The following is a 27226-nucleotide window of genomic DNA, read 5'->3' on the forward strand; positions in this document are numbered from 1 at the left end:
CCAAACCACAGACTGAAAAGTTGGACTTGACAAAGATGAATAATTATTGTTATTTGAAAGACACTTCAATGAATGAAAAGATAAACCACAGGTGGGGAGAAAACACTGATCAGATGTCTGATAAAGGGGTCACATCCATCATATGTAAAGAGCACTCAAAACTCAACTGAATTTGAATAGGTGGGTGAGAGGATTTGCATGGGTGGGTCTCCAAAGACATACCCTGCAAGCCGAAGAAAAATGTGCATGAAAACATGCTTCATGTCTTCAGAACCTTAGCAAAGTGCAAATTAAAGCTATGATGATACATCTCTACTCACAAGAAGGACTAAAACGAGAGACTGACTATAACAAGTGTTGACAGGACATGGAAGAACTGGGGGTGGGAAGGCAAAAATGATACAGTGGTCTCAGAAATGTATAAATAAACACCACTGTATACCCAGCCAATCTGCTCCGAGGTGTATACCCAAGAGGAGGGAAATCATATGTCCATAAATGAAATTGTGGCCTGACTGGCAATAACTGAGCTCTAGGTGAACCAATAATGTTGTGGTCCATCCACAGATGGACTTGCTCTTGGAATAAGAAGGAAGGAATTAAACTCATCCTGAGAAATCTCAAAATAATTGTGCTGAGAGAAGGAAGCTAAATGCAGTGGAACACCTGTGGTGTGACTCCCTTTATATCAAAATCCAAAAATTCCCAGTAATGTGTCCTCACAGAGCTGACCAGCGGTTCTCCAGGGTAGGGTAGGAAGGGGTACTAGAAAGGGACTTGAGGAAAATTTGGGGTGAGGGATCTGTTCATTATCTTGATGGCTTTTCCATGCATGTGTCAAATCCTATCAAATGTGCACTTTGAGTGTGTGTTATTTGTGGCATGTCCACGGCAGTTTAGTGCAAGCACGAGAGGGGGGTCTTAGGAGCTTCTTCCAGTGACTCCTTCCGGGTCCTCCGGCCCGCCTGGCCCGCTCAGCCTGACTTGGCCTCAGGGACCAGCTCTTGGCTCTCGCAGGCCCTTGGGACACCTGCATTAAGTGACGTGTTGCAGAGGCGGTGGAGGTTCTGGGCCCCTGTGCTCTGTCCTCCACCCTTACTGCCCCTCCCAGCATGGTGGGAACCCCCCAGCACCCCCCTTGCCCCTCCTGTCAGCATTCCGTCTCCTTCAGAGGCCTAGGCCCTTCGACACCCATCTCGAGGTCACCCTTGTGGCTTTACCCTTGACCTCGGGGAGGTCAGTGACTGTCACAGGATCGCTTCCTCTTTGCCCTCCAACTCCCTGGTTCCAAAACCCCTGGCAGGCGTGTCAAGGTCATTGACTTTAGATCAAGTTAGTGCAAATTCTGCAAACACTTGGGTCCTGACTCCTAGACTTGCCGCCAGGGTCTCCCCCCAACTCCCGCCCTGTGACCCATGTCACATGACCCCTGGGCTGCCGGCGGGCATGTCTGTCAGAGCCCTGCCCCCCGCCCCCTGGCAGCTGGCACCGCGGGGCTGAGCCTGAGCGAGCCTCCGCGCAGCCGCCCAGGGTCTCCTGCTTCCCCATCAAGTCCGCCCAGTTGCCCCAGTGACTGGTGACCCCGCCTCCGCCCCGCGCCGGTCGCCCTATAAATAGAGGCGAGGAGCAGCTGGGCTCCCTTGGCAGTCACCATGAGGGCACTGGTCCTGCTCTGCTGCTTCGTGGCGTCGCTCCTGCTCCCGGCACAAGCAGGTACGACCCGTGCCCGGGGTGGGCCGTGGGCCGTGGGCCGTGGGCCGGTCGGGGTGGGCGCCGGCGGCGGGTGCAGGACGAGACCCCCGTGGCTGCTGGGGCCGGCGGCAAGGCCAGCCTTCGCTCCCGCCGGGGCTCGCCGGCTCTCCATCCTCCTGTGCTCTGGGCCCCGGCAAAAGAAGGGGCTGTGGAGCGAGCCCGAGAGCCGCCGGGCCGGGGAGTGGGAGCAGTGAGCCGGGATGAGTGGGTGGGCGGGCGCGGGGCCCGAGCCGGCCGGGGTCTGGGGGGAAGGCCCGAGGCCCCGCGGCACGCGGACGGGCAAGAGACCCCGGTCCCGGAGCGGAGGGCCCCAAGGTCCTTCAGCTGACCTCCCCCGGGAGGCTGTAATGGAGACCGGGGCGTGGGTGACTGAGGACAGGGGGATGCAGCGGGCACAGCTGGGGTCTTGGGGGAGCGGTGGGGTAGACTCGGGCTCTCCCGGGCACGGCATTGGAGCCGGAGTTGGGGATCGGGCTGGAAAGCCAACGGAGCGGGGCGCCCGGAGGAGGAAGGGGCGGCGCGGGAGTGGCCAGGCCTCCGGGCGCCTCGGTCTTCCTCCGGCACCTGCGCTTGGTTGGCCGGGCGGCCGCGCGGGTTACAGCTGCGGGTTATTTATAGGCCGTGGAGGGGACCCAGAGTTTTTGCCACCTCTCTTTTTCCTGACACTCCGGAGGCTGGTTCCCCTTGGAGATGCTTCGGGGGTGTTCTGGGGGCCCCCAGGAATTTGGGGCTCCCCCTTGTCTCTTCATGACTCGTCAGTCTTTGTCCGCACAGGAGGCCACGGGGGCTGGTCCCGGCCTCTCGGAGCTTTGAGGTTCCGCCTCTGGAGAAGAAGGGGCTGCGGCCGCACCCTGGCCGAGAGTGGGCGGCAGGCAGGTGCAGCTGGTGCGCCCCAAGGGCCGAGGGGCCGGGCGGGGCTCAGCCTCCCACTGCCGCTGGGCCCTGCCCTTGTCTGCCCTTGAGTTAATTTGGGCTCCGCGGGGCCTCAGCGGCTGGAGCGGCGAGGATTCCAAGCGGCTGTCAGGTGGCTAAGTATGGAAACAGCGAGTAACTGGATCCCGAGCCCCGCTGGTCGCCCTCTCCCCCCACGCCCCTCCCCTGCTCCTGCCCAGCCCCAGCTGCCTCCTCACTGCTTCCACACCGCGTGGCCCAGGGCCTGGGCGCTGCCAGCCTTTTAGGGACATCCCTTATCTTTTCTCCCCACAAGGGGACTGGATATCTGGAATGTTCCACGGGCCTCGCTGGGGGATACCGCCTCGGGCAGCAGGCGGCGGGCGCTGGGTGCAGCTCTTGCCCTCCTGGACTCCTGCGAGGCCCCTGGCTTCCAAGGAGGGGGAGTGTGGGCATCGGGAGAGGCTCCTCCCTCCTGGCCCCTGCTGGGCAGGCTCGGCCGGGGGGCTGGTTGCCACTCAGCGGCGGCCTCGAGGACCGCTTCCGCCCGCTCCGCTCGCTGCCCGGGTCAGCCACGGCGGCCCCCGTGATGGCCCTTCCCGGGGGTTGGCTTTCCCTTTGCTCAGCCTCCTTGTCGTCCAGGCGAGGGCGTGAGAGCCAGAGGAGTGGACAGCCGGGTTCAAGGTCCGCGGTGCCGGATGGCCAACGTGCCCAGCCCACCTGGGCGCTCCTGCCCTGCCGCAGCCCCTCTGACAGGGCCCCGCACCTGAGACTGCTCTTCGGCCGGGCGTGGCGGCGGGCAGCTCCCCCCGGGACGCAGGGCTTTGATTCTTTGACTCCTCGGAGAGTCAAGGGGGGTGAGAAAATGCCTCTTTGGGTTTGAGCTGCAGGTATCTGTTAGGCAGAATGGACATGGTTGCCGCCGTCGCTTCTTCACGCAGAGATGAGGACATGGGGCTTCTGCGCCCCCAGACCCGCAGGCCTCTCTGCCCCCCGCTCTGGTGCCTGCTGGGGCTAGCCTGCCCCTCTGTGGAAGATGACTTGGTGACCCCAGAAGCTGCTCCCCTGCAGCCCCCTCCTCACCCACCCAGACAGCTTCATTCCAGAAAGAGGCCAGGGGCCATCCTCCACCCCAGGGAGGCTGTGAGCTCAGGGGTGGTGGGGCGAGAACACACCCCAGCCTCCTGCCACGGCTGTGTCCCCAGCACGCTACCCTCTCCCTTACGTGTCTCTGGAGGAACCGCGGGGAGCCCCACCGAGCGCCGTGTGGGATCTTCGAGGGGCTAGCCCCACTTTGTTCTTGGAGCCCCCCCAACGCATTGCTTGGCAGCACTGGAAACTGGTTGTGCCCATGTCGGTGTGACACAGAGGGCGTGCTGGCCATGCAGGTCAGGGCTGGAATTCAGGGTCTCTGGGAGGCACACACTGTCCCTCAGGAGGTCCAGCTGCGGCCAGGGGCACCCACCAGCTGCCGGGCTCACCTGGGTGTGGCGGGAAGGCGTGGGCTTGGGAGGGGGACACTGTCTTTCCTCTTGAGCTGGTGTGGGGCCAGGCCCCAAAGGGGTGGGGCACGGGCCTCTGCAGGGGGTGGGGGGCTGGCACACCCCCAGTCCAGATCCAGAGCCAGCCATTCAAACATGCCGGGGGCACAGGCGCCCTGAACACCTCCCCGCGTTCCGCCCTTCAGTAAGCACTTGGCTGGGGTGCTGGGGGCTTGTGGTGGGCAGCCGGTTCTAGAGCTGGGCCCCACCTGGGGCAGGCCACAGCACACCAGTGTCCTCAGGGAGGTGCGAGAGAGGAGGCTGGACAGCCAGGGGACAGGGCAAGAGACCCAAGGACTGGTGAGCGCAGGGCCCTCAGGAGGACGAGGGTGCGCAGAGCCCCGGGGGGCCTTCGGGATGACCTGGAAGGCTGGCTCGGTTTGGGTCCTGTGGATGTGAGTGTCAGTGGGGCGTTTGGATGGAGGTGTTCTGTGAGAGGGGCTGGAACTGTGGACGGGTCAGGTCTGGGGACCCGGCCACGAGGGTCCTTGGGGCGAGGTTCGAGAGGGCTGGGAGAGAGGCGGGGCTGGAGGGGGTCCTTGAGGACTCTGGATTGGGGCAGGAGAAGATGGCGGCGACCCAGAAGCCCGGAGCAGGTGCTGCCTCCGAGGCGGCCCGGCGTGTGCTGGGAGATGCTGAGGCAGCTGAGCTTGGCCCAGGAGCTTCGCGGCCTCCTCGGACCGCAGGCATCTGGGAGGGCCGACGCCCAGTGACAGGGGGGCACTGTGCAGAGAGAGTTTAACACCAGAGACTCTGTTTAGGGGGCTGTGGGGGGGAGGGGTTCGTGTGGGGCGGGAAAGAGTGAGAGACACAAGGCGCCAGAAAGTGGCTGAGGTGCCAGATACTCGAGGCCTTGGGAACAGGGCTGGGGGTGTCTGGGGGCGGGCACTGGGGAGGGAAGGGCCCAGGCTGGTTCCCCGAGGAGCCTGTGAGCCGCCTGAGCCTGGACGGGGCTGGGGCAAACCCCAGGCTGGGAGCCCAGGCTGAGAGCTGCGCCCCTTGCTATTGGCGAGCAGCCCCCACCAGCCCCCCACTGCAGGGAGGCTGACCCCCCCTCGGGAAGGGCTGGCTCAGCAGGCCTCTGGGTCCGCTTAGGGGGCATGTGGCCGAGTGTCCCGCTGGATACCCCGTTCTCCTTCCTAGTGGGTGGGGGTCAGCCCGGCTCAGGTCTCCCACCCGGGTTTTCCTGGCTGTGAGGCTTCCGCCCTTCTGATGCCCATTGATGGGGTTCCTTGTGGGTGAGGGGGATAAACAAGAGAAGCCAGTGGATTGGCTGGCTTCGTGTTCCCTGGGGACCCCCTCTGGGAGGCCCGTCCCTCAAGACCCTTCACCGGCCCTCTCAGGGGCCTTGTAGACTTGGGGGCCACGGGTCTGTTTTCAGAGGCACCCGCCCCAATGGGCTCCTATATACTTCCTCCTGGGGGTCCCCTCCTGCTGGTCCTGTCTCCCTCTCGGGCAGCTCATTCCAGTGGAGGGTCATAGGTCAGGCTGTCGCTCTCCCAAGTCACCTTTTGTTTAAAAAGCGTCCATTTTTAGCTAAAAGAATGGATCCCCAATGTGGAATGTCCCTTCGCTTGGGCGGGCAAGGTCTCGCCCCGGGTTCTTAGTCGCAGCGTCGAGGCCTAAGTCGGCCCCTGGTGCTGCAGACCACGGGCAGAGCTGGGCAGGAGGCTTCTCAGCCTGGGCCTGAGCGGATGAGTGGGGGCGGGAGAGTGGGGGGGGCCAGGCCCCAGCCCCTCTGCTGGCCCCCAGCCTGCTGTCCTCAGCAGGAGGTTAATAGGACGGGTCGGACCAGGCTGCGCTTCTGGAGGCAGCTGTCTGGGAGTCCCGGCCTTCCAGGCTCCGGCCTCGTCCCTTTCCGGTCTCTGCTTCTGTTTGGAGTCAAGGTCCCAGCGCCCCTCCGCCTGCCCTGTGTCACCTCGTCCTCCCTGAGAGAGGGTGCCGGCCCAAGCTTTCTGCAGTGGGGGCGGCCCCGTCTCAGGGCAGGGGTGTGGGGGGCAGTCGCAGCGCCTGCCTCTTCAAATGCCTGCCTCGTGAGGTCAGCCATCCACGCCCCCAGCCAGGGCGGAGGGGAGGGGGCCGCTGGCACCACCCGAGGGTGTGCCCGGGGCCAGTTCTGAGGCCTGATGTCCCCGGGCAGCTGCTCCCGGTGCTATCCCCCGCCTGTCTTTCTGGGGTCATGTGATGGAGACTGCAGCGGGGTACACGGTGGTGCTGTCCAGCTCCAAATCAGGGCCTGGAAGGTTGGGGGGCTGTGCCGGCCAGCAGGCCCCTCATTGCTGGGGTGTCGGAGATGAGAAGAGGCTCCTCCGGCCTTTGGGGGGCCTGTCCCTTCCCAACCGGTCCTCTCACCTCCGGGGGCTGGAGGGCAGGGGTGCGGCTGAGCAGCCCCCGGGCGAGGGGAGGACTTGGCACTGGGTCCTGACTGGGAGACCTGTCTGCCCTGCCTGGGAGCCCACCCTCTGCTGGGGAGGGCAGTGGGGGCCGCGGGCGGGAGGGGAGCATCTGATCCGCGCCCCCACGAGGCTGCCACCAGATGTGGACGTGGCGGGACCTGGGGGAGGGCAGACCAGCTCCTCGTGGCGGGGCCTCTCTGGAGGCCCGGCCCCCAGCCTCGCCACACCGGTGGGGCCCTTCTGAGCTGGGGTGAGGTCCAGGCAGGAAGGGGCCGCGGCTCTGCCCCGGGAGCCGACCTTCTCTGGAGGGACGACATACCTTGAAAAAAATGTCCCCAGCACCCCAGGCGGCGGCCCTGGTTGGAGTTCAGAGGAGAGCTGGGAAGGTCGCCTCAAGGGTTGGGGGGCGGGCGTGGAGTAGGGGTCCTTCCTGGAATCGGCTCCAGGCTCAGGGCTGCGGGCTGTTTCGTTGGCTGACCGTCCACCACCTGTGCTTGGCTCAGGCGCGCTGAACTCAAGAGCGAGCAGGTGGGGGTAGAAGGGGGGAGTCCAGAGCCTGGTGGGGAGGCTCAGGGCGTCGTGCGGGCAGCAGCAGGATGAGACCGGCTCTGGCTGGAAGGTGGGCCTCTCATTTGGGGGTGGTTAGGCCCCCCGATGGGTGGGGTCTTCGCAGAGGGCCTTGGTCATGGAGCCAAGTGACTCCTCCTAGGCCCAGGCAGGCAGCAGCCTGTTCCTGACTCCGGCCCCTCCCCCCTCCTCCCTCACAGATATTTTTGGATCCTTCTGCAGCGGGGACTTCATTCTGGGCTCAAACAGGTGCAGGCAAAGTCTGGCCTGGAGTTCTGAACCCGCAGGAAGTGGGTTGCTCCCGGAGCCTGGCCCAGAGCTGAGCCAGGGGAGAGCCCTGGGGTTTGGGAGCCCCTCCCTCCCTCCCTACCCTGTGGGTCGCTGCCAGAACAGCGGCCCCTGGTCTTCCTCCAACTGGCCATTCGGTTAGGACCTCGGCCAGCCCAGTTGTCTCCCCTAGAATTTTCCCTAGATGGCAATAGGTGAAGACTTGACCATGCTGGTGCTTGATCACCCCCCCAACCTAGTTCCGGGCTTCCCCCCGGCCCCCCCACCCCTTGCACACCTGGCTCCAGACTGCCCCCCTCGTCCCCCCCACGCACACCTGGCTCCAGGCTGCCCCTGGTCCTGTCCCCCCATGCACACTTGGCTCTAGGCTGGCCCCTCTCACCCCTTGCACACCTGGCTCCAGGCTGCCCCCCGACCCCTCCAAGGTCACCAGGGAGCCACCCCCTGTGGTCCTGCGGTTTTTCTGTTTCCTCCTGCCTGTGCTCAGGAGATGAAGGCGCCAGGAATGGCAGCTGGGCCGGGGAGGGGTCTGGGTGAGCTTGGGGACAGGCGGGGACAGCAGTGGACTTCGGCGGCCCGTCCCCCTCTCCCTCCTGTCTTTCTGCCTCACCGTCCTCCCTGAGTCCGCAGTTGGGCTGCGGCCTCTCCTCCCAGGCCCACTGCCTGCACCCCCATCTCCCGAGGGCTCCTGGAGCGGAGCGGAGCACCGGGGAGTCCGGACAGCAAGCTCTGCCGCTGGCATCGGCTTGTCACCAAGCCCCTGCGGGGTCCGCGCCTGTCCCTTTGCCCGGGAAAGGGTTGTCCTTCCTGCCCCGTGGCCAGCGCGGGCTGTGCGCGCCGGAGACAAAGCCCTGGCTATCGGAGGCTCGAAATGTGTTTTGCCGTCAGATGCTCTTTAACAGGAAAGGCTCCGCCGCCCGGGGTCCTGTGCCTGGCCAGCGGCCACCGGCGGCCTCTGGCGTCCCGAGACTCGCCAGGAGGGCTCGGGCCGCAGATCCGCCCTGCTCTGGACTCCGGCCGCCTTGGGGTTCTCTGTCCTGGGAGAGCTCGCAGGCCCGGAGGGCGCCCTGCTCGGGACGCTGGGGAGCCCTATGAGGCCGACGTCATCAGGGGCTAAGTCAGTCGCTGGGTGGTGCAGGGCAGGGGGAGGCCCCGGGGCTCCCAGAGGGTGTGGGGGCAGGACAGGGCCCAGCTGGCGGGTGTGCCCCCAGCAGGGAGGGGGCGGTGGGGAGATTGCTAGCTCCGTGTGGGTTCCTGCCTGAGTTCCTGTGGCGGCCGTAACCGAGGACCCTGAACGCAGGGCTTAAAACAGGAGACACCCTCGCTCCCGGGTCAGCAGGGGCCCAGGGTGACGTCAAGGAGGGTCACGCTCCTCTGGAGGCCCTGGGGACGGCCCTTCCTGGCCCTCGCCCCTTGCGGCTTCTGGAGGCTCTGTGGCCGATAGAGGCCCCCCTCCGGTCTCTGCGTCCTTTGTGAGGAGGCCGGCCCTGGACGGCCTCCCCTGAACTAGGTATATTGGCTAACACCTTGTGTCCAAGGCTCCAGGAGGATGAGTTTTGGGGGGACCCTGTGCGGCCATCTGGGCCCAGACTGTGAAACAGTTGCTAAGCCTGACAGCGTGGCCCCTGCCCCTTCCCTGGGGTGGTCTTCTGCTGGGCACCTGCTTCCTTGGTTGCCCTCCAGCCCCATGCCTGGGGTTGCCCCAAGAGGGAGCTCGGCTCACAGCCCTTGGCAGGTGCGGAGCTGACTGGGTGATGTTGGGGACGGGGTCAGGTGTTGCACGAACAGTGGCCGTGAACGTGGGAGGTGAGGCCCAGCCAGCGGTGGACCTTGGGCCTGGCCTCTGGGCCTGCGCCCAGCAGAACGGGAGGCGAGCAGCTAGGGGAGCACGACCCACCCCCACGAGCCTTCCTGAGCTTGGGGTAGACCCTCTCCGCTGGCACGGCAGGCAGCGTCTTGGCATGGCTGCCTGCACCCTCCTCACTGCAGCAGGCATCCCCACACCAGGGGGTGTCTCCTGGTGGAACTAGAGGCCCCCAGCCCAGTGGTGGGGGTGTCAGGCAGCTCTGGAAGCTGGGCCAGGGGCTCTCTCGCACGCCATGGTTTGTTGGGTTCTGGAGGAAAGCGGGGGTAGGGGAAGCCAGGGTCTGCTGGCCTTTCCAGAAATGCTCTCCCAGCCCTGTGGGGTGTGCACAGAGGGGTCCCAGAGGCCCGACCTGCAGGGGGCAGGACCTGCTGCTCACCGAGAAGGCCTGACCCTGTGTCTAGGCCACTGGGGATAAAGACCGGCAGCAAGTCGCTCCTGGGGGAGACATGAGATTTCTGGAATGTTCCACCATCAAGTGGCCCGGGGCGTCCAGCTGCTCCAGCAAGTCACGCTGGCTGCTTCCGGCGGGGAGGGGGAGAAAGAGCCCCAAGCAGACAGGCCTCCCTTGCCAGCGCGGCTCTGTGCGGAGCTGGTTCCGTGGCACTTAGGACCTTGGGCCTTGCACGGCAGCTTTGCTCTTCCAGGAAACTGCCAGGAGTCTAGCTGACTCTGTGGAAGCTTTCGAATTTCATCTGGGGGGCATGGGGGCAGGAATTCACATCTGTGTTTTGCGGTGGCGTGTGAGGAACAGCCCACGCCACTCTGGGGACCGAGATGCCCACGGCGGAGCTCAGCTCTCCTGACGGCAGGCAGGGCCCCCTGACCCGGGCCATGTGGCAAGGGAAGCCCAGAGCCGTGGTCCTGGCCCAGGCTGGGGAAGGGGCCCGCTCCCCAAGCTCGAGAATCAGGCTTCCTCTGCCTCCCTGGGTCAGGGGTGAGCTGGGTCTGGGCTCCGCGTCCCCTCCACCTGCCAAGCTGCGACGGCCCCACCTGGACCCATCTCGGGGACCATGGTGGGGCTGTCCCTGCCTGGTGCCCCAGAGTTAAACCTTTGCTCCCCAGTGGGCACCTCCAGATCCCAGGGAGCTTGCATTTCCTTGTGGGGGCCGTGGGGGCGGCGAGCCAGCTGCCTCCGTCTGTCTCAGGGCGGACTCGCCTCCCCTCCCCTCCCTTCAGCAACTGAGCCATGCGGAGGGTTGGGGTTTCTGCTCTGCTGCTCAGGGGCATCTGAGTCCCCCTCCCGCGCCCTCGGGGAGCTGTGGGCTGTGGGGCTGTGGCCTTTTCCTCTGCCCCTCCCATGCTGAGACTTCATGGGGGGCTGGGCTTGTTTGGTGAATTCTCTGGACTTTATAAAAATAATTGTCTTGAAGTCTTGAACTGTCCTTTTTAAGGGAGGAGGAAGAGGGTTGGTTAAGAAGTCGCTGTCCTTCTGAGGCCAACTCACCCCCTCAGTCACGGGTGTGGTGTGTGTGGTGGGGTGTGTGTGTGGTGGGGGGTGTGTGTGTGTGGTGTGTGTAGTGTGTGTGGGGGTCTCGTGTGTGGTGGTGTGTGTGTGGGGGGTGTGTTTGGTGTGTGTGTAGTGTGTGGTGGTGTGTGTGTGTGGGGTGTGTTTGGTGTTTGTGTAGTGTGTGGTGGTGTGTGTGTGTGGGGTGTTTGGTGTGTGTGTAGTGTGTGGTGGGGGGTGTGTGTGGGGTGTTTGGTGTGTGTGTAGTGTGTGGTGGTGTGTGTGTGTGGGGTGTTTGGTGTGTGTGTAGTGTGTGGTGGGGGGTGTGTGTGGGGTGTGTTTGGTGTGTGTGTAGTGTGTGGTGGTGTGTGTGTGTGGGGTGTGTTTGGTGTGTGTGTAGTGTGTGATGGGGGGTGTGTGTGGGGTGTGTTTGGTGTGTGTGTAGTGTGTGGTGGTGTGTGTGTGTGGGGTGTGTTTGGTGTGTGTGTAGTGTGTGATGGTGTGTGTGTAGTGTGTGGTGGGGGGTGTGTGTGGGGTGTGTTTGGTGTGTGTGTAGTGTGTGGTGGGGTGTGTGTGTGGGGTGTGTTTGGTGTGTGTGTAGTGTGTGGTGGGGTGTGTGTGTGGGGTGTGTTTTGTGTGTGTGTAGTGTGTGGTGGTGTGTGTGTGTGGGGGGTGTGTTTGGTGTGTGTGTAGTGTGTGGTGGGTTGTGTGTGTGGGGTGTGTTTGGTGTGTGTGTAGTGTGTGGTGGTGTGTGTGTGTGTGGGGTGTGTTTGGTGTGTGTGTAGTGTGTGTGTGGGGGGTGTGTGGGGTCTCGTGAGAGCGTGGGGTGTGTGGGGTGGTGAGAGGCTGGGCCGGGGAGCTCTCCAGCCGGGAGCCGTGGAGAGCCGGGATGCAGAACCAGTGGCTGCTGACTGGCTTAACGTGCCTGCGGCCTTAGGACAGTCACTTGTGGGCATTTTGGGATCCTGATCCGCGAACTCAAACTGGCTGGTCTGTGAGGAGGACGCTGGAGCCCCAGGTCCCTGGCTGTCTGAGAGGCACGGCTGTCATCGTATCCTGTGCCCTGGGTGAACCACTTGGGCCTAGAGTCCAGCCAGGGACAAGCTGTCCTGGTGGGATTAGCCTCGACTTTAGGTGCCTGGTCAGGAGGCCAAGAACCTTCCGAGAATGGCTCCCTCGTTCCCTACCCCGCCCCCCGGCCCCCTTGTCTGAGGGGATGAGGGAAAGACCCACAGAGGGTGAGCGAGCGGGTCTGGGGTCCTGGGAGGGCGGGCAGCCCCCTGCTCTGGCTGCCACCTCCCTTCTAGGGCGCCGTGGGCACCGGCATCTGCAAAGCTGTGGGGAGGCTTCCTTCCAGGAATGAAGAGACCAGCAGTAAACATGCACCCCGCGGCAGAAGAGGCCCTGGCCGCGTGCCCCTTGGGAGTGCTCAGGCAAGCTCTCGAACTGGGGGTCAGTCTGCCCGCTCAGGCGCCTTGAACCCTGAGATCTGATGGTCTGGGCTGGTGTGGCTGGGACCTGGCAGGGTGGCTCTGGCTCCGAGCCACGTTCTCGAGAGCTGGTGTTGGTTACAGTCACCTGTGGAACCCCCACTTCACCCCGAGCCACCCCGGCACTGGGGCCTCTGTGCTGGGCCAGCGTGGCGTGTCTCGGGGCGCCCTCCGGGGAGCAGGGCTTTGCTGCAGGTTGAGTTCTAGCCAGTCTGGAACGGCTTGTCGAGAAGACGACTCTGCTCCCTCGTTTCAAGAGAGGCTCAGGACCCTCGCCCCCCGCCGTGGAGGACTGCCCCAGGAGGACAGCAAGGGTGGCGCCAGCCTGGAGGGCGCCGCGTGTGCGTGAGGCCACCAGCAGGGCCACAGAGGCTGCGAGAGGGCGCAGGTCACCGGAGGAAGCAGTTGAGAGGCCAGAGGAGTCGCTGGGAAGGGGCTGGTCGTGCCCCTCCCTGCTCAGGCGCTGGGCCGGCCAGAGGGTGCAGGGCCTCGTCCCTCCTCTCCCCAGGCCTTCCATGGGCCCCAGCACTCAGTGGGCCGTGGTTTGCAAACTGCGAGGGCGGGGCAGAACTCTAGGCGGAGGCCACAGGCTCTGTCCAACCCGCCTCTGACCTTGGGCTGCCTCCAGCGCTCCTGGCCGAGCTGCCTCTGGACTCCCTGAGGCCCCTGGCAACGCCAGGGTCTGAGTCCATGCAGAAAGTGCTTTGGGATGAGTCAGGAGCTGGGAGAGAAAGCGGGTGTTTGCCAGTGGTTGGTTGAGGAGGGAGAGGCCGACACCTGAAGACAGACAAGGGAGGACATGTGGAGAGGCCGGAGCTGGCCTAGGCCATGTCCTGCCTGGCCTGGGAGTGGGGCTGGAGCAGGGACCTTCCCACAGCCTCCAGCTGAATGGGGCTGCGGCTCATCTCCCTGCTGTGAGGACCGGGCCAGCACAGGTAGGAAGGAGCTCCTGTCGGGGGTAGGCCAAGACTCCTCTCACGGGGCTCAGCTGCCCCGTGTCCTGGGTCCTCTGGGCTGTGCCTCATCCTCCAGGGGCCGCCAGGGGGCTTCAGCAACATGCTGGGGAGGGCGAGGGAGGGAGAGGCCTGGATGTGACCACAGAATTGAACTGAGGCTCTAGAAGCCTCTGACCATCCCCCCCACCCCCCGGCGGAGGCCGGGGCCAGGGGCACAGCTGCTTCCTGGGACCCAATAACACAGTTTGTTTTACTGAGAGACTTTCTAACAGAGAAGTTATTTTTAGCTCAGAAAGGAAGGTCACAGGGCAGAAACCATGATCCTTGATCTTTTCCTCCAAATCGCTGAGCAGGAGGCCAGAAGCCAGAAAAACCAGAGGAGGGTCTGGACATACATGCAGCTACACACAGGAACACACTTATTTCCTGCCAGGGCCCAGGAGTGGGAATCCCCCATGTGCTAGATCCCCAGCTCCTCATCCCCGGCTCCTGATTCCCCCTCACCCCCGCCAGCTACAGAGGGGGTCTCGTGAATGTCAGAGATACGTCAAGTTCAGACCAGAGTGTGGCCTGATGGTCATCATCTTCACCATCACCCCCACCCCATCCCCCCACCACCCCATCACCACCACTACCCCCTTCACCACCCCCCCCATCACCCCCACCCCCATCACCACCACCCCCATCACCACTATCAACAGCAGTGGAAGGGTCTGGAAAGGCTGGAATCCCGAGGAGAAGCGGAGACCACGGCTGTCCCAAGGTCAAATGACCAGCCCTGGGTGATCCTTCCAACTTGGGAGCCCGGCAGGCACAGAAGGGGGAGGGACGTGGTGGAAGTTTGCAGGTCGGATTTATTTGCCTTCACAGAGGCTTTGGCTGGACCTTAGAATCCCCCCAAATGTTCACTGTTGAGGTCCTGATGCCGGGGCTACACCCTGGGGAGAATCGAGCAGCACCTCTGAGCGGGGGAGGGGAGCAAGACCAGGTGAGCCCCAGAGGCAGCCAGCGCCTGGGCTGGAGGCGGTTTGATGAGGGGTGCAGGCAGCGCCTCTCCAACAGGGCATCTTGTTAAAGTGCAGATTCCGGCTGAGAGGGCCTGGCTGGCCCCGGCTTGCTCCTTTATCAAGCTCCCGGGACACACCAGGGCTGCCACCGGCCCGAGTACACTGCGTGGCGTGGGTGTAGATGCTGCAGGGGCCAGCGCTGCCCCGGCAGCTCCGAGGCCAGCAGCCCCAGCCTGTTGCTGGGGGATGTTGAATGAGGCTCTGTCCCGAGGCCAGTCCTCGTCTCAGCAGTGGGGGTAAGAGCAAGCCTTGGCTTCTAGAAGCAAGTGTGCCGGAGCAGGCTCCGCCGGGTCGTCGGCGGGCGGTTCGCGTGCCCGGCACTGGAGCGGGAGGCGGGACTGAAGGAAAGTGACCTGTCGGCCCTGCTGGCAGCGCACACGTCTCTAAAGCTGCCCAGGGGTGCCCAGCTCCTCCGCCGAACTTCGGGATGAGTTTTCTCCAGAGGCTGGAAGGTATCCGGACGCAGGCAAAGGAATCGGGGCTCTGGGAGGACAGCTGGAAAGCATAGCCCCCAGCTGCCATGAGGGTCCAGGCCCCTGTGTACCCGGGTCTCCTGTGACTCGGGCGGGTTGCCCAGCCCTGGGGACACGGAGGACTACGTCTCATGACAGGACGCGTTCTTATAACACAGGAGCCAGGACCGGCCCAGAGGGAGGGTACAGGCAGGGAAGAGAGAGGGGACTGGGAGAAGGGGTTCCCGGTGCTCCCCTAAACACACTGGCCTGGAAGTTCAGGCCAGGAGTGGGCTGTCATGGGTTCCGGTCACCACCAGCCCCCTGGCATCCGGGACAGGTCAGAGGCCCCGAGACTGTGATGTGGGAGGTCAGGGGCAGGGGAAGGGCTGGGGTGTCCTGGCAGCAGATGCGGCGCCTTTGTGCGCAAGCACCTGCACTCCCGGCCTCCTGAGTGGGCTGGCAGGTGGCCTCTGCGGGGGCTAAAGAGAACGTATTTGCTGCTGGTCCCTGGAGGCCTCCCCAGCTTCCAGGCGGTGAGGAGAGTGGGCGCCCCAGGCAGGAGCGGCAGCCCAAGGCGTCGCCGCTCTTGGGGGAGGCAGAGCTGGGACCAGGCGGTGGCCTGAGAGTCGGGGCTGCTGCCTGCCAGAGAGGGGTGGGTCAAGCGGGTCCCGGACTGTCTCTGCCACCCCAGAGCAGGGCACCTACGGCCCCCTTGACCCCACGAGCCTGCAGGGTGCCCCCCGGCCTCCTCTGCCTGCCGACCCCAGCCTTGGAGTGGGCAAGGATAGGCCCAGTCCTCTCTCTCTCTCTTTTTTTTTTTAAGATTTATTTATTTATTTATACAAGCACTGGGCACAGTCAGAAGCGCGGGAGGGTGAGAGAATTCACCAGAGCCAGAGCAGAGCAGGCAGAAGGACCGAAGGACACTGCTGAGGGGAGCAGCGGGCGGCAGGAGAGGTCTGCGTGCCATGTGAGACCCTCCTCTGGTGGCGGGGGAGCAGCCGGGGATCGAACGAGCACTGCAGAGGCTGCAGGCAGATTCGCAACCCAGCGCTCAACCACTGCGCCACCGAGGAGGCCCCCCAGTGCTCTCTCTTGACCCCATTTTCCAACTAAATGAACCCCTTGGCAGAGTCCAGGCCCCCGCCCCGTGCTCCTGCTCTGCCCTCCTGGTGCCCTCAGCTCTTCTGGTAAAGCTCTCCGCCCTTAGAAGGGGATCCCCGGGAAGGGGTTGGCTAAGGCCACCGGGAAGCCCAGGCCCCGCCCGCTCCGGGTGTCTCCGCCCCCTCTGCCGTGTCCCTTCTAATCCAAGGCAGCGAGGCCAGCAAATGCCTGCCCATACGGGGACGGAATTGGATGTGACTTAATAAGGTTGAGAGCCGCCAGTAATCCCCTAAGTACTTTGCCGTGTAACCCAAGCCTATCTGGCCCGCAGACACCTGTTTTCGCCCCTGCGCTGAGAGCCGCACACAAGCCCGCTGGTGATGACTCTAGGAACTGACAAGGGCTGGAGCGGGCCCGCGTCTGTGCTGGCTTGGCAGGACCGCCTGGCGCGCCTGGCTGCACGTGCCCGGCCCCAAGGTGGAGGAAGGACTCGGGGCCCTCGGCCAAGTTTCCAGCCCTCTGCCGCCGGCAGGACCCGGGGAGCTGTGCGGGGCCTGGGTCTCCCTCAGGGACGGGCGCGGGGCCTAGCTGCCCAGCCCCGCCGTCGCGCCGGGTGCCCAGAAGACGGGCGTAGGCGGCCCACTCCCAGGACGGGAGCTGGGTTGAGTTAGACTCTTTTGAGAAGCACAGCCGGTGCCAGCCCCGTGAACTGACCACTCGTGTTCTGACCATTTAGAACTGCAAGTTGCTGCTGCGGGTGGCACAGAAGATGTTGGCAATTTGCTGGAGAGTCATTTCTCCGCTGGAGACGCCAGTCTAGAGGAGAAGGAGCGGGGACTCTATGCAGAGGCCACCCCTCGAGACCAGCCCCTGCCCCTCCACTACCCGGATGGCAGGGAGGCCGAGAGCCTGGCGGAGACCACCCCGGGGGCCCCCGCCGCCCCCGCCGCCCCTGGCGCGGACCCCGAAGCCAGCCTCGCCAATGCCTCGGCCTCGGAGTCGGGTGTCCCCGGGGGCCTCGCGGGGTCCGGGGCGGAAGAGGAGGTACCGCCGGGGGTGAGCACCCTTCCTCCAGAAGGAGAGGGGGGCGCCCGGGAAGAGCGGAGGTCAGAACTCAGTGCTGGGGCGGCCCCCTTGGAAGAAGGGCCTGGGCTTGGGCTGCCCACGGAGGGCACTGCCAGCGGAGCGGCCGCAGAGGCCGAAGGACGGGCCGGGAGCGGCGTGGCGCCTGCGGAAGGTGAGGCGACCCTAGGCCGGGGGCCTGAGCAGGAAGCAGCAGCGGCGAGCGCAGCGCCTGGAGCCGAGGGGGCTTCTGCCGGCGTGGCGGTGGAGGGGGCCCGTGCCCCCAAGACAGGGGCCGGTGAGGGCAGCCCGGGGCCTGGTCAGGAGCCAGAAGTGACTGTCGGGGTCGGAGACGTCGACACAGAAGCCAGGGGGCAGGCTGAGGCCCCGGGGGAGCCCAGCTCTAGCGCAGCCCCGGAGGCCAGCGTGGAGACAGAGACGGGGGGCACCCAGGAGGACCCCGCCACAGAGGGCCCAACACCAGGGACGCCTGGGGAGGATCGGGACGCAGACTCCTCTGAAGAAGAGGGTGGCGGCCGCAGCGGAAGCGAGGAAGGAGTTCCGTCCCAAGAGGACTCCGAAGAGGACAGTGGGGGCGGGGCGAGTTCAGAGGAAGCAGTGGGGGAGCCCTCTCAGGAGGCTGGGGAGCTCTCACTGGATGCCAAGGAAACTGGGGAACCCTCACTGGACGTGGGGGAGCTCTCTCAGGAAGCTGGGGAGCCCTCACCAGAAGCCAAGGAAACCGGGGAACCCTCACCGGAAGTGGGAGAACCCTCACTGGAGGCCTTGGAACCCCAGGAAACAGCAGGAAGTGTGAGCGCCAGGAACCAGGGGGCCCAGCCGAGCTCAGAGGAGCAGAAGCCAGGCCCCGGGGCGGACGGGCCTGCGGCGGGGCCTCGGGGTAGGGCATCCCGAGTTTCCCCTGTGCAGAGCTAAGAAGCAGCACCAAAGTCTCTCTGTGGGGGACGGGCAGGGCCAGGGTGGGGCAGGGAGCCCCAGCTGGCCCGGGTTTGGGATGGCGGCCCTGACCCAGGAGCCTGGCCCATGGGGCACCCCGGCTGCTCACCAGCCGCTATCTGAAGGACAAGGGCCGCGGGCCTTGAGGCCCTGCAGGCTGGGGGGATGGTGGGGTGGGGGTGGGTGGGGAACCCCCCAGGTGGGATGGGCTGCGACCCGGTCAGAGGGTGATAGAAGACCTCTGGGGGCAGGGGCAGGGAAGTGGGTGGGGGACAGTGGAGGAGCGGGGTCCTGCTAGGCCCCGCCACCCCACCCCGGCTGTGGCTTGGACCAGGGCTGGGGGGACTGGGGTTAATGTTCACTCTCCCGCTGGCCAACCGCAGGCGTCTCGCAGATTTAGTTTCCATCCTTGGCATCAGGTACTTGCGGCCTCCACGAAGGGGAGGGACCAAGTCCTTCCCCGGCCCTGCCCACCCCCTCCAGCTCACAGGTGGCCCCTTGGGAGTTTCTGTCACCCCCACGCCCCCTCATCCCCGCTAAGACTTCACAGGGAGTTTCCTTGGCTCTCATAGCTTCTGGAACGTTCCTCCTGTGCCCCCATCACCATCTGTGATCATTACACTCCTTGCAAGACTGTTTCCCCTCGAGACTAGGGAAGCGAGGGCGGGGCTGGGTCTGCTTTGGGCGCGCAGAGTCCTGCCAGGCGACGCGTTTGTCGGGGATCCAAGGGGCCACGTGTGGCACTTAAGAGCAGCGAGTTGGGCCTTCAGGGCCCGTCCTGGAGACAGAGCTCTCCCTCCCGGCCGGTCTTCCGAGGGGCTCCTGGCCCTGCGCTGACCCTGCTGCCTGCTTCTCTCCCCAGAAGAGGCGGAGGATGTGAGCGAGGAGGCCCCGCTGCGGGACCGCTCCCACATCGAGACGACGCTGATGCTGACCGAGGACAAGCCGGCCGACGACTACTCGGGTGAGCGGGGCTGGCGCGGGGCTGGCGCGGGAGGGCAGCAGGGCCTCGGGAGCAGGTGCAGGCGGGCTCGGGAGCGGGGTGGGGGGCCGGCCCCTGGGAGGGGAGCCTTGCAGATGGGGCGCGGCTGGGGGCTCTGGGTTGGCAGGGAGGCAGAGGGGAGCAAGAGGAGGGCAGAGGCGGTGGCCCGGGGCCGTGCAGCCCAGGGTGGCCGCCGCTGGGGGCAGCAGGGCGGCGCAAGGGCCGCCCACACTGCCAGGAGATCCGCAGAGGCCGTTCTCGGCCCCTGCGACCCCATCCTGGATCACGGCAGCCCACGGCTCTCGGGGAGGCTTCCCGTTTCCTCCCAGTCAAGGAACTAGCGAAGCTGGGATCCTGAGGGTCCCAGTGCAGGGGTTCGGGGAGGCGTCTGGTGGCCCGAGCCCCTTGTGCCTGATGCCCTGTGGGCTCCCTGCCTGTCCCCGGTGTCAGGCTCTTCCAGAAAGACACTTGGGGTGTTGGGACCGGCAGGTGGAGTTGGGGGGCAGAGAATGGGAGAGGGGGCGCTCATCTGCTCTCAGAGAACCCCAGTTCGCGGCCCTCTGAAAGGCTCCAAGAGAAGCTGCAGGGGGATTTTGGGTTTAGACACGTCTGGGGGTGGGGTGTGAAGCGACAGCACAGCCCCAGGCAGGCCAAGCGGCCCGGGAGGGTGGGCGCACCCGCGAGGCGCCCTGGCCGCCTGACCTGTCCCCGGCCCCCCAGCGGTGCTGCAGCGGCTCCGGAAGATCTACCACTCATCCATCAAGCCCCTGGAGCAGTCGTACAAGTACAACGAGCTGCGGCAGCACGAGATCACAGGTACGGCTTGCGGGGGGCTGCACCCCCGTCCCGCCAGCCCCCGCTGCCCCCAGGGTCCCGGGGCTCCGAGCTGGTGGGCACCAGGCCCATGCAGCTGGGCTCTCAGAGGGTGAGGCCCGCCACGCCACCCGCCGGGCCCTGCGGAGAGGCCCGTTTCCAGGCAGGGGCTGCGCAGGGGTTGCGGGGCGCGTGTCCTTCGAGAGCGTTTCTGTGTGCGGGAGCCTCTGGCTGCCACGGCGCTGCCCCCGACCCTGGGGCTGGAGCCCGCTCCCAGCGCGGCGCCTCGGGTCTGCCCCCGCCCCGGCTTCTCTCGGGTCTGGATTCTCTCCAACTTTGACTTTCAAAATAATGCAAACAAGGCCCGCTGGGCGGGCGGAGGCCCCACCAGGCGCCCAGCAGACACCGGAGAGGAAAACTCCTTCTTGGTTTCTGCTGCTCTGACTTCCCGCTGCCCGGGCGCCGTGTTTCTCGGCCTCTGCGGCACGTCTGGGGCTGCGTTCACGGGTGCGTGCCGCCCCCCACCCCCCAACACCCTGCTTGCCTCGACCCTGCGGTCAGTCTCTTCCCCGCCCCCGGCAAGTCTGTCTGTGGAAGCCAGACCTGGCACTGCGCGCTCTGCGGGCGCTGGCCGAGCGGAGGGCTCCCGCTCCCGCAGCTGCTGGTTTGGAACGTCCTTGGTCTTCTGAACCTTCACAGGGATCTTCCTGTTGCTTGCTGATCTCGAGAGGCCCTGGATGGCCGTGGGGGCGAGGCGCGGTGGGGCCCGTGTTATTCCTGCCTGACAGACAGGACCCGGTGCCCCAGAAAGGCTGGGCTGCAGGCGCAGGGCTGGGAGCGGGCCCTGCTGGGTCACTGCCGTGCTGCTGTTCCCCCGCCTCCCCCAAGCCTCCAGCACTGGAGCCTCTCCCGCTTCACAGGGGTGCCAGACATTGGGGTGACGCCTTTGTCTCCCCATCCTCCACCTCTCCTTCCTCACAGGTGCCCCCCCAGAGTGGTGCTCTGGAGAGAGGTCTTCCAGGTGCTGCTCCCCCTTTTGGGCCTGGCTCCCGGGACCTCATGTCCCCAGTGCCCCGGATGCCTGTCCCTTGGGGAAGCTGCCCCTGTCCCCTCTGTCCTGCGTCCCTTCATGGCTCTCGATTTTGAACCAATAAATTAAGGAAACTACAAACTACTTTTAAACATGAAGGAAAAGACAGGAGTGTCCACTGTTTGGAGACCCCTGCCAGGCCAGGGACACAAGTGCTCCAGTCTCGAGGTGCAGGTGACACTGTGTTCGGGGAGTGACTGCAGCCCATGGTCCAGTCCGCTTGCCCTCCCCTCCCACCTGCTTTTCTCTTTTGCACCCCAAGTGGAGTGGCCCGGGACAGGGTGTCTCCCCGACGTTGCACAGAGGGCCAGGAATTGCTGGGTCCATGCTTGGCCTTGAATGCGAGCCAATTTGCCATGGACTTTAGAGGCTAATATTGGAGACTGGCCCTGGAGCCCAGGGCTGGATGGAGCCCGAGGCAGGCATGTGGGAGACACCGCTGAGGGGGAGGAGCTGGGGCTGCCAGGCCTGGGTGTAGACTGTCCAAGGTTGAAGAAGCCTCTCGTGTGTCCTTTTTTCTGGCTTCAAGCCAGAGAGCAGAGCTTTAACCTCTCCCCACATGGCAGCTCTCTCCTTTTCTTTTTCTAAGATTTATTTTTTAAGATTTATTTTTTTAAGATTAATTAATTAATTAATTAATTAATTTATGCATACAAGAGCTGGGGTACAGGCCAGAGGTGCAGGGGATGAGAGGATTCACCAGAGACAGAGTGGGGAGCAGAACAGGCAGATCTACTGAAATCCACTGCTGAGGGGAGCAGCGGGGAGACAGGAGAGGTCTGCTGCGCTGTGTTGGTCACCTCCCTGGCCGGGGATGGAACTCGTGAGGCAGAGGCTCGGGTAGCTTGATAGGTCGTGTCTTAACCCCTTGCACCACCAGGGAGGCCCCCTCCTCCCTTTCTTTATGAACTATTCTCCTCTAGATCTAACCTGAGTCGCTGGTGTTGCCTTCGCTTACTCCCTCCTCTAGTGCTGCTGCCAAGAGCCTGGGCGGAGCCAGAGTGGCGTCTCCTGGTGCTCAGACATGGCACCACCTTGTAGCTGACGGCACCTGCTTTCCCGGCCCCTGGGGGTTCCACGACCCCGTTAGCGGGACCTTCTGGGGTGCAGCGTGAAGGGTGCTGTCCTCCCACAGTAAGACTCCGACGAGTTCACTTCCGTTTCTAATTCCTGCTGCCCACAGATGGGGAGATCACTTCCAAGCCAATGGTGCTGTTCTTGGGACCGTGGAGTGTCGGCAAATCCACCATGATCAACTACCTCCTCGGGCTGGAAAACACGCGCTACCAGCTCTACACAGGTAACCAGGTTTCCTTGTGTGCCTGTTGGTGTTTCAGTGTCTCGCGGGCAGCACTCCGGATCAGAACACGCCTGTGCTCCCCTCTAATCGTCAACACTCCGTGCCAGACGACAGGCTGCACCCGGCTCGCGCCCCGTTGTCCACAACCGCCAGGCGCCGGGGCCAGCTCCGCTGGTGGGTGGGTAAGCCAAGTCTGGCCCGCCGCACAGGGGATTATCGTTCAGCCTTGAAGAAGAAGGGGGTTCTGATCCAGGCTACGGCAAGGACCCACGTCAAAGGCAGGATGCTCCTGGGATCAGCCAGGGTCAGGACAAACACTGTCTGGCTGCACCCTGCGAGGACTCCGGGCTTGGCGAGTTCATAGAGGCAGAGTAGACGGTGGGTGCTGGGGCGGGGGGATCAAGCTACGATGAGGACAGATGAGGAAGATGAAAAGGTTCTGGGGATGGCCGCGCAGTAACGTGAAGTTCGTTCACGCCAATGTCCACTTGAAATCGGTCCATTTTGGCACAATCAAAAAAAAAAAAAAAAGCCAGCAGCTCAGCCATCACGGTGTCCCCTGGTCCCTGCCATGCCCCCTACCCAACACCCTGCTTGCCTCGACCCTGCGGTCAGTCTCTTCCCAGAGGCAGCCGTGTGCCCACCGAGCTGTCCCGCAGGTGCCGAGCCCACCACGTCCGAGTTCACGGTGCTCATGCACGGGCCCAAGCTCAAGACCATTGAGGGCATCGTCATGGCCGCGGACAGCGCCCGCTCCTTCTCGCCCCTTGAGAAGTTCGGCCAGAATTTCCTCGAGAAGCTGATTGGCATTGAGGTTCCCCACAAGCTCCTGGAGCGGGTCACCTTCGTGGACACTCCGGGTATCATCGAGAACCGCAAGCAGCAGGAGAGGGGTGAGTGGGCATCCTGAGCAGCCTGAGCTGGCTGCTCCACCGCGGGCGTAGGCGGGGCCGAGGAGACGAGGCCAGCCTCATCCAAGGTGCTTCTTTCCTTCCAGCACCTTCTCTGGTCACTGGGGTGCCACTTAGGTGTGGAGTTCCTGCCTTTTACCTCTGCCAGGATGGGCCCGGTGTGGGGTGATCAGTGTTCTCCCCGGGAGCAGTTCCTCTAGGTGCAAGCTGGGGCTGAGCTTTCTGGGGCGGCACCGGCTCTCCCCTGAGATCGAGCCCCTCATCGCACTGACCCCAGGGCAGGTGACCTTGACTTCACCTGCTCTGGGTTGAACTTGACCTTCAGCCCTTCCTAGCCTCAGTGCCCTCTGCACTCGCCTCCATCAGGCTTTCTGAAGCCCCCCTCCACCACCGGCCTTTAGGCACACAGGGAGTGGCACTGGGCCTGCAGGCGCGAGGGGATGCCCCAGGCCAGGGGTCTCCCCAGACACAGGGCTGTCTGCAGAGACGGGTCCCCAGGGATCTTCTGCAGGGAGATGTGACCAGATGTGGGCCTCAGTCTAGGGCTGTGACTCCCATTTTGTTTTTGTGTTTTTTTTTTTTTAGATTTATTTATTTATGCATACAAGAGCTGGGGTACAGGTCAGAGGTGTGGGGAGGTGAGAGCATTCACCAGAGACAGAGTGGGGAAGAGAACAGGCAGATTGACCCAAGTACACTGCTGAGGGGAGCAGCGGGGAGACAGGAGGAGTCTACTGTGCCATGTGGGTCACCTCCCTGGCCGGGGATTGAACTCGTGCTGCAGAGGCTGCGGACAGCCGCATAGGTTGCACCTTAACCCCTTGTGCCACCAGGGCGTGACTCCCATTTTGGCTATAACCAGACCCTGTTTTATCACTAGTGGCAATATTGTCACGCATCTCTATAACAGTGAATTCACCTTAATTGCACTCCTGCTATGCATTGGATATTTTTTGCATTCTTGGTTGATGGTTGTAAGAGATTTTCAAGACAGGCAGGCAGAGTCTCCCCATTTGGGAAATAAAAAGCTAAGGAATTAAAACACACGGAGCCGGGACTCTGGGACTGGCAGTTTTACTTAGATACTTTCCTGCTCATAGCAACAGAGTAATCTTTATACAAACCCAAGTGCTATTGTTCTCCTCAGCCTGGAACAAGATAAAGCATAAGAACATGTCACATCCAGCCTTAGCGGCGAGCCCCCGCGCTGGCCAGGGCTCCCCGCAGGCTCCCACCCTTTCCCTCCATGATGCCTCTTCTCTCTCACGTCTGTCCACGCTCCGCTTTCTTGCCTTGACCTGCCTCAGATCTTTCCGGCCAGTAGGAAAATCCCCCTTCAAAAAAAGAATTGGACTTTCCCTGGAAGTCAGATCCCAGGGTAGAATCAAATTCGGGGCCCGGATTCCACTGCAGACGCAAGCTGGGTCGGGAAGTTCCCGTGCAGGGTCGGGAGCAGGAGCCTCACCCCTGCGGCCCTGGCGTGGTTGGCTCCGGAAGGTGCGCCAGGGGCCTGGGCAGGGCACGGCCTGACCTCACGCCCCTTCTCCCCCTCCCCAGGCTACCCCTTCAACGACGTGTGCCAGTGGTTCATTGACAGAGCCGACCTCATCTTTGTGGTCTTCGATCCCACCAAGCTGGACGTGGGGCTGGAGCTGGAGACGCTCTTCCGCCAGCTGAAGGGACGGGAGTCCCAGATCCGGATCATCCTGAACAAGGCGGACAACCTGGCCACACAGATGCTCATGCGCGTCTACGGCGCCCTCTTCTGGAGCCTGGCCCCCCTCATCAACGTCACGGAGCCCCCCAGGGTGTATGTCAGCTCCTTCTGGCCCCAAGACTACAGGGCCGACACCCACCGCGACCTTTTCCTCAAGGAGGAGATCTCGCTGCTGGAAGACCTGAACCAGGTGATCGAGAACCGGCTGGAGAACAAGATCGCCTTCATCCGCCAGCACGCCATCCGCGTGCGCATCCACGCCCTGCTGGTGGACCGCTACCTGCAGACCTACAAGGACAAGATGACCTTCTTCAGCGACGGCGAGATGGTCTTCAAGGACATCGTGGAAGACCCCGACAAGTTCTACATCTTCAAGACCATCTTGGCCAAGACCAACGTCAGCAAGTTCGACCTCCCCAACCGCGAGGCCTACAAGGACTTCTTCGGCATCAACCCCATCTCCAGCTTCAAGCTGCTGTCCCAGCAGTGCTCCTACATGGGCGGCTGCTTCCTGGAGAAGATCGAGCGGGCCATCACGCAGGAGCTCCCCGGCCTCCTGGGCAGCCTCGGGCTGGGCAAGAACCCCGGGGCCCCCAACTGTGACAAAACAGGGTGCGGGGAGACCCCAAAGAACCGCTACAAGAAACACTAGGAGGTGCGTGGCCGTTCCCGGTTCCTCGTGGTGAACGAGCTCGCGTCCGACCGTCTGAGAAGTCCTGGTGTGTTAACCCTCTGAGCCACGCTGGCGCCACGAGCGCTGGAGACTCGGGGTCCCTGGAGGCCGGGTGGGGGGGTGCGTGGTGCAGGGGCGTGGCAACTGTGAATCGCCTCGGGCCTGTCCTGCCTCTCCAGTGAGGGGCCTGGGCGAGCGGGGCGACCCGCTCTTCCCGGGTCCCCTCCGAGGGGCAGAGCGCAGCAGAGTTCTAGCGTCTGCTGGGTTAGCGGCGTCGGGGCAGCTGGAACCCCGCCTTCCCTGGGAGCCGGGAGCAGAGCGGACCTGAGCGCGGGGCCTCTCGGGCCTGGCGGCCTCCTCCTCCGCCCACCCCCTGCTGCCCGCCCGCGCCTCTCCTCATCTCCAGGGCCACCGCCTTGGGTGTGAATCCGTCTGGCTGGCGAGCCCCTCCCCAGGCCCTCTTCCCGCGCTCCTGGAGAGGCAGGGGCGGTTTAGGGTGCCGAACCCTGCAGAGCGCCCGCGTCTGCCTCTGCGGGCCGCTTCTCTGACTCGTCTTCCAGGCTCCGCTCTTGCTGGCCGGAGGGGCTGTTGGGCGTCTTCAGGTCCCGGCTTCTTGGAAGCGACTCAGAGGCGGCCGGGGGCCCAGAGGGTTGACTGGTGTGCAGTGTGTCTTTGTTGCATGTCTTGGAAAACGGCCCCAGAGGTCTGGTCTTGCGGGAGGATGGCGGAGACCCCGCTCTTTCCCTCCGGGACTTGTCTGGGCAGCCCCCTCGCCCCCGTTGGAGGAGGCTGTCCCGCCCTTCTCTGGGGGGCTCGGCGCCAGGGTGCTCCTCCGGCGGCCATCACCTCCCGCCCTCCCTCTCCATTCTGAGGCGCCGGCAGAACCGAGGGGCTTCTCCGGCGTCAGCACCAGGGGTGGCGCCACGACTTACCCCTCAGTGTCACGTGTGACGGGATGGTGATGCCCACGGCCATCCCGCGGGGACGCTGGGCCCCCCCACCACGAGTGGGGCCTGTGGTCTGCGTGGCCCATGATAGGCCAGGGAGGGCGGGGGAGGTGGCGGAGAAAGGATCCCGCCCGCTGGCGTGCCCCCGCGTGGGCTGGAGGGGCCGTGGGGGCCGGGCACGAGGGGCGGAGAGCGGGTGGGCGAAGGGTGGTGCAGGTGGGGGGCAGCTGCCGGGGACTTAACCCAAGGCGTGTCCGGGATCTGCCAGCACCAGGAAGTTCTCTGGTCTGGAAGGAAAGTGAACCTGAAGGCAGGGGCAGAGGCCGAGGCGCTGGGGCGGGAAGGAAACGGGTCCCCAGGCCAGGGCGCCGCGCAATTCCACTTGTCTGGATTCTTTGCACTCTGGTGGTGCCGGCTGTGATGGCGGCTGCTGCTCTGGCTTCGTGGGATGTCCCGCAGGGGGCTCAGAGGCTCCAAAGCCTCCAGAGCCGACCGGGAAGGAAAAGGGTGTGCTGGGGCACCCAAGGAGCCTGGTGGCCTGGGCCAGACAGCTGCAGGCTCCCCTGGGCTTTCCTGCTCATTGAAACCCACTGTCCACCCCCTCACCCAGCCCCTGAGCGCCTGCCCCCGCCTCGCTCCTGCGCGCCCCCGGGACCCAGGCGCTCTCACTGCGGCTGCTCTTCCCCGAGCAGCAGGGCCACCGAAGACAAACTGTCCTGCTTGCCGGCACCGCGGCTCTGGGGAGGCGTGTGGGAGGCGCTGATACATTCTCACAGTATTTTCATTTCCAGGGGGTGCATATGGCCAGTGTGGTCTTCCCTGCCCCCTTTGGGCTCTCCTGGTCTCCGCCCACTTCCCCAGCCCCTTCCTTCTGCCCTCTGTGCAGGCCTTGGCAGCGCATCCCTCGTGGCCTGCTGGCTTGTCGGGCGGGGCTCGCCGGCCTTGCTCCCAGCTGC

General features: G+C 64.2%; 1 protein-coding gene across 3 annotated transcripts; it reads left to right on the forward strand.

The window, feature by feature from the left end:
- Positions 1 to 1645: 1645 nt before the first annotated feature.
- SRL (sarcalumenin) lies at positions 1646 to 26442 on the forward strand. Of its 3 annotated transcripts, none has more exons than XM_037507698.1 (6): positions 1646 to 1713; positions 18700 to 18801; positions 19540 to 19635; positions 21906 to 22022; positions 22682 to 22915; positions 24491 to 26442. In XM_037507698.1, the coding sequence occupies exons 1-6, from the start codon at positions 1653 to 1655 to the stop codon at positions 25300 to 25302; spliced, it is 1422 nt and encodes a 473-aa protein (XP_037363595.1). In that variant the 5' UTR covers positions 1646 to 1652; the 3' UTR covers positions 25303 to 26442. The 3 variants fall into 3 exon arrangements, with proteins under 3 accessions (XP_037363595.1, XP_037363594.1, XP_054549840.1); XM_037507697.2 differs by lacking the exon at positions 1646 to 1713 and adding an exon at positions 12850 to 13171; XM_054693865.1 differs by lacking the exon at positions 1646 to 1713 and adding an exon at positions 17039 to 17055.
- The last annotated feature ends 784 nt before the right edge of the window (positions 26443 to 27226 follow it).

Source organism: Talpa occidentalis, unplaced genomic scaffold (assembly GCF_014898055.3).
Source record: "Talpa occidentalis isolate TD23 unplaced genomic scaffold, MPIMG_talOcc4v2.1 talOcc4.12, whole genome shotgun sequence".
Lineage (NCBI taxonomy): Eukaryota > Metazoa > Chordata > Mammalia > Eulipotyphla > Talpidae > Talpa > Talpa occidentalis.